This window comes from Nicotiana tomentosiformis, chromosome 12, assembly GCF_000390325.3.
Source record: "Nicotiana tomentosiformis chromosome 12, ASM39032v3, whole genome shotgun sequence".
NCBI lineage: Eukaryota > Viridiplantae > Streptophyta > Magnoliopsida > Solanales > Solanaceae > Nicotiana > Nicotiana tomentosiformis.
The window spans coordinates 123231755-123241879 of record NC_090823.1 but is presented as its reverse complement, the minus strand read 5'-3'; the positions used below and the strand labels follow the sequence as shown (position 1 = coordinate 123241879).

The window sequence follows — 10125 nt, the reverse complement described above, 5'->3', positions numbered from 1 at the left end:
GACCGAGTCCAGAGACGAGGGCATCCCAGAGTAGGATTTTTACGTTGTTAAGGTAAGTAACAGTTTTAACTTTGGCTTTGAGGGTATAAACCCGGAGATTTGACATCACGTGATTGTTTGGAAGTGATACCCACGCTAGGTGACGAGCGTGTGGGTGTGCACCGCGAGGAATTGAGACTTGGTCCGTCCCGTGAGATTGTGAGGCCTAATGGCTATTATCTGTGGTTATGGGTTTATTTATTATTGAACTTGTTTGCCTTCATGTTAGAGATCATGCTTAGGCTTTATTCATGCTCACATTATTTGTACTCAGTCCTAAAAATTATTGTACATGCTTACCTCAGTCTCTATTAATTGCTAATATACGGTGATACTTGATATAGGTTGTGTTCCCTTATTGTTGATGATGGTGAGGCTAGTGAGGTACATGATTGAGTGAGGCCGAGGGCCTGGTTGTGAGGATATTGATACCATAGCACGTGAGTTGTCCGCGTAGCACGTGAGTTGACCGTGCGGGTCCAGGTATTGATACCATAGCGCGTGAGTTGTCCGCGTAGAATGTGAGTTGACCGTGGGGATCCAGGTATTGATATGATGGCACGTGAGTTGTCCGTGCTTAGCGCTTGGGCTTTGGGAGCCCCTCCGGAGTCTGTACACACCCCCAGTGAGCGCAGAGTGCTGAGTACGAGTGATGAGTAATGGAGTGACCCTGTTGTGAAGTTGTATTTATTTGTGTTGTTGCTGCATTTATTTGTTAAACTTCTTTGTGGCATTTACTGAGTTATGGAATTTACCTGTTTATTTCTGTTTATTTTTTTTAAATTGTGAAAAATAAATAATTGGACTGTTTTATTTAGCTCGTCACTATTGCTCAGTTCCTTAGTTATTTCTGTTACTTGCTGAGGTGGTTGTACTCATGTTACACCCTGCACTTTATGTGCAGATTCAGGTGAGTTAGAGCACGGCGATCGTTGAGTTCACGCCGGCTATCTGTAGAGATTGCAAGGTAGTTGCTAGCGTCTGCAGGACCTTGTTACTCCTTTTATCATTTCTTCTTTTGGATTGTATTGACAGTTAAACAGTTTCATTTCTTAGTTCATAGATTTAGACGCTCATGACTTAGTGACACCCCGATGTTTGGGGCTCGTTTCTGTATTTCAAAAATTATATTTAAAGTTGATTTAGTTTATGAAAAATTCAAATATTGAAATATTTTATTAAGTTCTTATAATCGGTTTAGTAGAAATATTTTGGGAAATAATCTTGCCTTGTAACACGATTGGCGTCATCACGACCATGGCTAGATTTTGGGTCATGAAAGTTGGTATCACAGCCCAGGTTACATAGGTCTCACGAGTCATGAGCGGGTTTAGTAGAGTCTTGCGGATCGGTATGGAGACGTCTGTACTTATCTTCGAGAGGCTGCAGAACCTTTAGGAAAATTTCACATTCTTGGATTCTTATCGTGCGTTATGTGTATTCTAGTAACTAAACATCTGTATTTCATTCTCTCACAGATGGTGAGGACTCGTGCTACTAGTCAAGAGGGTCAGCCACCAGTTTGGGCCGCAAGAGACAGTACCTGCAAATCCACCGGTTGTCCCAGATCAGGACAAGGTTCCAGTTGTTAATGCGCCATCTCAGGCACCACCTGTGCCTATTGTGATTCCTGGCCTTCAGGAGGCCCTAGCTCAGATTATGACAGCGTGTACCGGCCTTGCTCAGGCGATCTCTATTTCGACAGACGTAACCACTTCTCAGGCTGGGGGAGGCACTCAAACTCCCGTCGCTCGCACACCCGAGCAGGTTATTCAGGGACTTTAGACACCGGAGGCACCACCAGCCCAGCTGGTTGTAGCTGCACAGGATTATGTAGTTCCTTCTATGCCTGAGGATGATCAGCGTAGGTTGGAGAGGTTTGGGAGACTCCAGCCGCCACCTTTCAGTGGCATAGAGAGAGAGAGGACGCTCAGGATTTCTTGGACAGGTGTCAGAGGATAATCCGTACTACTGGTATTTTGGAGACTTGTGGGGTCTCATTCACTACCTTTCAGTTTTTTGGGGCTGCACTCAGATGGTGGGAGACTTACGGGAGGCGTAGACCTGTTGGCGCAGCACCCCTTACTTGGCAGCAGTTCTCCTTTCTTTTTCTGGAGAAGTTTGTACCTGAGTCCCGCAAAGAGGAACTACGCAGGCAGTTTGAGCAACTTCGCCAGGGTGAGATGTTTGTTACACAGTATGAGATGCGGTTCTCCGAGTTAGCTCGTCATGCGGTCTGGTTGGTTCCCACAGACCGAGAGAGGATCGGGAGGTTTATAGATGGCCTCGGTTTTCAGCTTCGGTTGCTTATGACCAGGGAGAGAGTATTTGGGGTTACCTTTGATGAGGTTGTCGACATTGCTCGACAGATTGAGATGGTTCGAGGTCAGGAGAGGATTGAGAGGGAGACTAAGAGGCCTCGTGGTCAGGGCAGTTTCAGTGGTGTTCCTCAGGGAGGTCTGTTTCAGCCGGACCAGTTTCAGCAGAGTCAGTCATCATTCAGTGCATTGCCAGCACAGGGTTCTCATTATGCCCCGCCCGCTCAGGTATCGTCGGGTAATTCTTTTGGGCATCAGGAGCAGCAATTTCGTCAAAGGAGGGGTTGTTTCGAGTGCGGGGATTTTTGTCACATTGCGAGATATTGCCCTAGGATGTTGGGTGGGACTCCGCAGTGGAGTACTCAGCCTCCGACTACAGCACCAGTTACCTCACCACCCGCCCAGCCAGCTAGGGGTGGAGTTCAGCCAGCTAGGGGCGGAGCCTAGTCAGCTATAGGTCGCCCGAGAGGGGGAGGCAGATCAGGGGGTGGTCAGGCCAGTTTCTATGCCCACCCAGCCAAGCCAGACGCTATTGCTTTAGATGCTGTGATTTCAGGTACGTTCTTCTGTTAGACTCATTCGAGGACGAACATTTGTTTAAGAGGGGGAGAATGTAACGACCCGGCCAGTCGTTTTGAATATTATAACCATGTTCCCCTATTTACTTCTCAATTTATGTCTTGCAATTGATTTATGACTTATCGGGTTAGTTGGTTCGGGTCCGGAAGGAACTCAGAGTGAAATAAGACACTTAGTCTCATAATTGAGAAATTCAAGTTAGAAAAGTGGAGCGGAAATGGACCTATGTGTAAACGATCTCGGATTTGAATTCTGATGGTTCCGTTAGCTCCGTTAGGTGATTTTGGACTTAGGAGCGCGTCCGGAATGTGATTTGGAGGTTCGTGGTAGAATTAGGCTTGAATTAGTAAAATTGGAAATTTGGCGATTTTGGTCGATAGTGAAAATTTTGATACTGGAGTTGGGATGGAATTCCGGAAGTTGGAGTAGGTTCGTAATGTCATTTGTGATGTGTGTGCAAAATTTGAGGTCATTCGGACGTGGTTTGGTTGCTTTCGGCATCGGTTGCCGAACTTGGAAATTTAGAAGTTCTTAGGCTTGAATCTGAGGGTAATTTGATGATTTGATATTGTTTTGAGTGATTCGAAGGTTCGACTAAGTTGGTATGTTGATATATGACTTGTTGGTATTTTTGGTTGAGGTCCCGAGGGCCTCGGGGTGAGTCCGGGTGGTTAACGGATTTGTCAAAGTTCGAATTTGCAGTTGGAGCTGCTCCTACTACTACTGATATTTTTGCACCTGCGGAAGAAATCTTCGCAGGTGCGAGGCCGCTGGTGCGAGTGGGTAGTACGCAGGTGCGGGCGACGCTGGGCCAAGGCTAGGAACGCAGGTGTGAAAAATTGGCCACATCTTCGAGCTCGCAGGTGCAAGGCCTTGAGCACAGATGCGGAGATGAGGAGTTTGGGCTGGTTTCGCAGATGCGCACCTGGGACCGAAGATGCGAGTTCGCAGGTGCGAGAAAGGTGTCCGCAAGTGCGGAAGCTGGGGAATTAAGTGAGTTGCGTAGGTAAGGCTCCTTGGACCGCAGGTGCAGTCACGCGGGTGCGAGGAAGATGGCCGCAGGTGCGAAAAACCTGGGCAGAAACCATAAATAGAACCCTTCGCGATTTTGGTGCATTCTTCATCATTTCTATTCGGTTTTTGGAGCTTTTGGGAGAGATTTGAAGAGGGAAACAAGGGGATTTAGTTGAGGTAAGTTACTTGAGCCCTAATACTTGTATATATGGTGAGTTTTCGTTGTTTAGTCATTGTAATTAGTGAAAATGAGGGGTTAGAGCTTGGGATTTTTGGAGAAGTAATTTAAGGATTTGAAGGACCAAACGATGTCAGATTTTAATGAACTTGGTATGGTTAGACTCGTGAGTAAATGAGCTTTCCAGTTTTGTGAATTTTGTCAGATTTCGAGATGTGGGCCAGGGGGGGGGGGGCCGGGTTTGAGCCAATTCCAGGTTTTGGTCTAATTTTGTAGTTTTTCTTGTGGAATTCATTCCATTAGCGTATATTGATGGTATTGTACTGGTTATGTTTGCCTTCATGTTAGAGATCATGCTTAGGCTTTATTCATGCTCACATTATTTGTACTCAGTCCTAGAAATTATTGTACATGTTTACCTCAGTCTCTATTAATTGCTAATACACGGTGATACTTGATGTGGGCTATGTTCCCTTATTGTTGATGATGGTGAGGCTAGTGAGGTACATGATTGAGTGAGGCCGAGGGCCTGGTTGTGAGGATATTTATACCATAGCATGTGAGTTGTCTGCGTAGCACGTGAGTTGACCGTGCGGGTCCAGGTATTGATACCATAGCGCGTGAGTTGTCCGCGTAGCACGTGAGTTGACCGTGCGGATCCAGGTATTGATATGATGGCACGTGAGTTGTCCGTGCTTAGCGCTTGGGCTTTAGGAGCCCCTCCGGAGTCTGTACACACCCCCAGTGAGCGCAGAGTGCTGAGTGTTTTGAGTATTGAGTGCTGAGTACGAGTGATGAGTGATGGAGTGACCTTGCTGTGAGGTTGTATTTATTTTTGTTGTTGCTGCATTTATTTGTTAAACTTCTTTGTGGCATTTACTGAGTTATGGAATTTACCTGTTTATTTCTGTTTATTTTTTTTAAATTGTGAAAAATAAATAATTGGACTATTTTATTTAGCTCGTCACTATTGCTCAGTTCCTTAGTTATTTCTGTTACTTACTGAGGTGGTTGTACTCATGTTACACCCTGCACTTTATGTGCAGATTCAGGTGAGTTAGAGCGTGGCGATCGTTGAGTTCACGCCGGCTATCTGTGGAGATTGCAAGGTAGCTGCTAGCGTTCGCAGGACCTTGTTACTCCTTTTATCATTTCTTCTTTTGGATTGTATTGACAGTTAAACAGCTTCATTTCTTAGTTCATAGATTTAGACGCTCATGACTTAGTGACACCCCGATGTTTGGGGCTCGTTTCCGTATTACAAAAATTATATTTAAATTTGATTTAGTTTATGAAAAATTCAAATATTGAAATATTTTATTAAGTTCTTATAATCGGTTTAGTAAAAATATTTTGGGAAGTAGGCTTGTCTTGTAACACGATAGGCGCCATCACGACCATGGCTAGATTTTAGGTCGTGACAAATTCCCCCACTCGAGGTTAAGCAAGACACTTACCTTTTTGAAGTTAGGCCGATATTCCAAAATAGCCTTCTTGCTTGAATTGACCTCCGGACAGCTAAAATCTATCTAAATTAATTGTACAACTTCGTTAAAATTCATCAAAAATAATTTCGGATAATAATACGTCGACTTAAAATTTTATTCCAAAAAGTCAACAAAAGTCAACGCGGGACCCGCCTCTCGAAACCCGACTTAATTTTCATGAAATCCGAACGCCCATTCCGATACAAGTTCAACCATACCAATTTTATCGAATTTCAATAACAAATCGACCTCCAAATCTTAAATTTAAACCAAGAGGGTTTTCTAAAATTTTCAACCCAATTCACTAATTTAGTGATAAAAACAATAATAGATTCATGTAATTTAACCAAAATCAAGTTACGAATTCTTACCCCAATATTTTCCTTGAAAAACTCTCGAAAAATCGCCTCACCCCAGCTTCCTTGGTCCAAAAATGGAAGAATGACACGAATTTGGACTTTATTCTGCTGCCCAGGGATTTGTTCTTCGCGTTCGCGAGACTCCCCTCGCGTTCGCGATGACCAAATTCTTCAAAAGTCATTTTCAAACTCTTCTCAGACACCCTTTAGTATAATGGTTATAATATTTTGTACAAAACTCCAAATGATGAATGGTTTAACTTTATGAAAACTAGACTCCAAGGGCTATAACTTTAATTTGTTGTCCAATTCCTTATAGATTATGAGATATAAGCTTCCAAAGTCAGCCCTGTGCAACAGAGATTTTCAAACTCTTCCCAGATAGCCTATAGTATATCCACCATAACTCTTTGTACACAACTCCAAATGACAAATGGTTTACATTTATACAAACTAGACACAAAGGGCTACAACTTTTATTTTTAGATTATCTCCAAATTTCTTATAAATTGCGAGATATGAGCCTCTAAAGTCAGACGACGAACAACAAAATTTTCTTCTTCGCGAACGCGAAGAACAAAGTCCTAACAGCAAAATCCTTCTTCGCGAACGCGAGAGGCTCCTCGCGAACGCGAAGAACAACACCAGAACCAGCAACCAGCAACATCAAAACACCCAAACTTGGTCCGGAACTACCCCGAATCAAACCCGAGGTCCCCGGAACCCCGTCCAATCGTACCAACCAGTCCCAATACATAACACGAACCTGCTCGAGGCCTCAAATCACATCAAACAACATCATAGTCACGAATCATACCCGAATTCAAGCCTAATGAACTTTGAAATGTCAAATTCTATATCTTGTGCCGAAACACATCAAATCAATCTGGAATGACTTCAAATTTTGCACACAAGTCATAATTGACATAACGAAGCTATTTCAATTTCAAGAATCGGATTTCGGTCCCGATATCAAAAAGTCAACCCCCGGTCAAAATTTTCAAAATGTTGAGTTTTGCCATTTCAAGCTTAATTCTACTACGGACCTCCAAATAATTTTTCGGATACGCTCTTAAGTCCAAAATCATCATACGGAACCGACGGAACTCCATTCCGGAGTCGTCTTCACACATTTTCGACTACGGTCAAAATTTTAAGACTTAAGCTCCCTTTTTAGGGACTAAGTATCCCAAATCACTCTGAATCATCCGTAAATCAAACTCGACCACACACGCGGATCATAATACATATTGCGAGGCTGCTCGAGACCTTAAGTCACTGAACGAGGCGCAAATTCTTAAAACGACAAGTCGGGTCGTTACATAAAGTTTGACCATGTTTGACCTATTAATTTAACTCGTTTACTTAATACTAATAACTTCTTTCGTTTCTTTAATTTGTGATCCATATATATATATATATACATGTCAAAGAAGTTTAGTATTGATTCTTCTATTTTTGATTCATTCATCACTAATAATGCATGACATAGATTAATCGATATAGGTCGAGACGTTTTGTTTTTACTATTAGTCGATATAGGTCAAACGTTTTATTTTTAATTTTCACCGATGCATCTAAGTAAGTTATAAATCAATGAATCAATTTACAAATAGATATATTTGATGATAAATTATATATACTAATTAGGATCTTCACAAGTCTATCCCTAAAAGAACCCGACCATGTGGTCCTAGCGCTTTGTGTTCTTATATATATATACGACTATACCTCTGTCTCTATATACACACACACACACACACACTCTTCATTGTAATACTTTAACTATATTTATATATAGCTTGTTATAGTATATGTTAGTGTGTGTGTGTGTGATATATATATATATATATATATATATATATATATATATATATATATATATATAAAACACGCTTCGTTGTACTACTTTAACTACATATATAGCATGTTATATATAGTATATGTTAGTGTATTTATTATTTATATTACAAAAGTGTTAACGGATTACATTTATATTATTTAGATTAAATATAAAAGTAATTCAAAAGTTTGACCAATGTTGACGTAATAACCGACCAACTTTGGTCGGTTATTTTCCAGAAAATAAAAATTACCGACCAAAGTTGGTCGGTAAATGCTTCCCCTTCATTAACCGACCAACGTTGGTCGGTAATTTTAAATATAAATTCTTAAATTTTATAAAATATTTTAAATAATAAAATAATTATTAAAATTTAAAAAATTGGGTCCAGATTACAGACCAACGTTGGTCGGTAATTCAAAATTTTCTTTGACTAAGCAAGTCTAACCAGCTGGGTCAACTTGTTGACCAATTTACAGACCAACGTTGGTCGGTATTTATTTTTAAAAAATTATAAAATATTTTTTTTCCAGTTTCCGTTCAAGCTGGACGATTTTTGGTCGCTCTTTTTGACCGACCAACATTGGTTGAAAATTTTTGGTCAGTTTTTAGCGGATTTCTAGTAGTGTAACTACCCGGACGACTCATGTGCCAATTAGAGTCATTCACGCATAGAAGGCAAGTTCAACAAAGGTATCTATACTCAACAATAACACGGAATCCCCTTAATCTGATAAGAGTGCTAATCTACGTGTATGATTGTGCAAGTGTCCTAACATAGTTCAAACCAACTAGTAAGCGTAAGAAAAGGAAAAAGGACAACACGTAAAAATATTTTCTCACAACTTTCACAGAATACGCTCACACAGGTAAGTGTACCACTACACAATATCAACAACAAGAATGCCCCCAGGCCAACACAAGTCATCACAAAATAATCCCTGACATAGCTCACCTTGTCTCGCCATGTGTACAATAGTAAAGTAAATGCCCGCCTTGTCTCGTCACACGCGCATAATCATGTTCCCACCTTGTCACGCCACATGCGCAACCCACATATATATATTCCGCCTTGTCACGCCGCATGTGCAATATCAATAGAAATCACAGCACGGCAGAAACCTCGTACAAATCCCCATATTAACAACCGCACGGCAGAAACCTCGTGCATCACCACAACAATGATAATAAAATAAGATACGGTAAATAAATCAACTCAAGAACCTTCGATCACAAAAAAAAGGTAAAACTAGTTAACAAGGAAGAACCACAATAAGGAAAACTAGGCCTAATAGGAACAACTCAACAAGAAAGAAGATAACATGTAACAATAGTCCACACTGTAAGGTTCAACAACAAGAAACTAGCACGAGTTTAATAATTTCCAGATAAGGGTAAGTATACTAAGGCATGGAACCTCTAAGCTTATTCTAAAGTTGGACAATTACGGGAGAGATACATCCAATTGAACTAAAGGTAAGCAGCAAGAAGATCACCATAACTTCAATTAAGGGAGAACATTTACAAAACAGAAATAACTACAACTTCAGATAGGGATAAGCAGTTAGGGAGAAGGAAACATGGAAATGGAAGAGATAACAGTCTTAATTAAGGCACATATGAATCAATATAAAAAAGAGTGAATCATGAAGCAATTAATTCTAATTAAGCAGGTAAAGGTAAAACTAGTAATTGAGGAAGTAATCATGACAAGAACAACTGCATATTCAATGAATACAAGGACCTAAGAACCCCAAAAGGTCAATTTCCACAACATAAGTCCGAGCACGTACTCGGCCTTAATGGCTTGCTCGGCGGCTCCATATTGTCAAGCCCCGGTCGACCTCGGCCTAGTCGCCCATGATGAGCCGCAGTTCTCACACTTGATTACCTCTTCATGCCGAATTTCCTTAACCGAATTTTGACCCATACAAGCGACGTTTTGTTTTATTGTATTTTTTTTTTGGAATTTGACTTAATTTATTTTATTGTGTTTAGATGAAATTGTTGAGGCATTTGGCATCCATGTCCCAGGAAGCAGAAAGACTGCGTATTGAGTACCAGAAAGCTGTAAATGAATAGCAGATGCTAGCATGGGTGGCTCAAGGGTGAGGCTAGTAAAGCCTTTGCTTTAGGCCCCAAAAATTTTGAGGCCCCAAAAAGTGTTAATGGTAAAATACGTAATGATATTTTGACTTAGACAGTTTTGAACTTTGTAGAAAAAAGTATAAAATCCGTGTTAAAAAGGTTTTTAAAAAACAAAGAATATTTACTTTTTAACATAAGAAATATTTGATGTAAAATTTTT

The 10125-nt window shown here is 40.9% G+C and overlaps 1 protein-coding gene across 1 annotated transcript; it reads left to right on the top strand.

Annotated features, from left to right (window-relative positions):
• The first annotated feature begins 1884 nt into the window (after positions 1–1884).
• On the top strand, positions 1885–9899 carry LOC138903340 (uncharacterized). Its single transcript, XM_070191291.1, has 4 exons — positions 1885–1916; positions 2075–2278; positions 2357–2585; positions 9816–9899. The coding sequence occupies exons 1-4, from the start codon at positions 1885–1887 to the stop codon at positions 9897–9899; spliced, it is 549 nt and encodes a 182-aa protein (XP_070047392.1).
• Positions 9900–10125: the final 226 nt, after the last annotated feature.

Excerpts from the sequence above, each read along its gene's own strand:
- LOC138903340 (XM_070191291.1), top strand. The coding sequence starts at position 1,885 with ATGCCTGAGGATGATCAGCGTAGGTTGGAGAG. Across the intron at positions 2,279-2,356 it reads TTAGCTCGTCATGCGGTCTG|GGAGAGAGTATTTGGGGTTA; the intron begins GTTGGTTCCCAC and ends GCTTATGACCAG. Across the intron at positions 2,586-9,815 it reads ATTATGCCCCGCCCGCTCAG|ATGAAATTGTTGAGGCATTT; the intron begins GTATCGTCGGGT and ends TATTGTGTTTAG.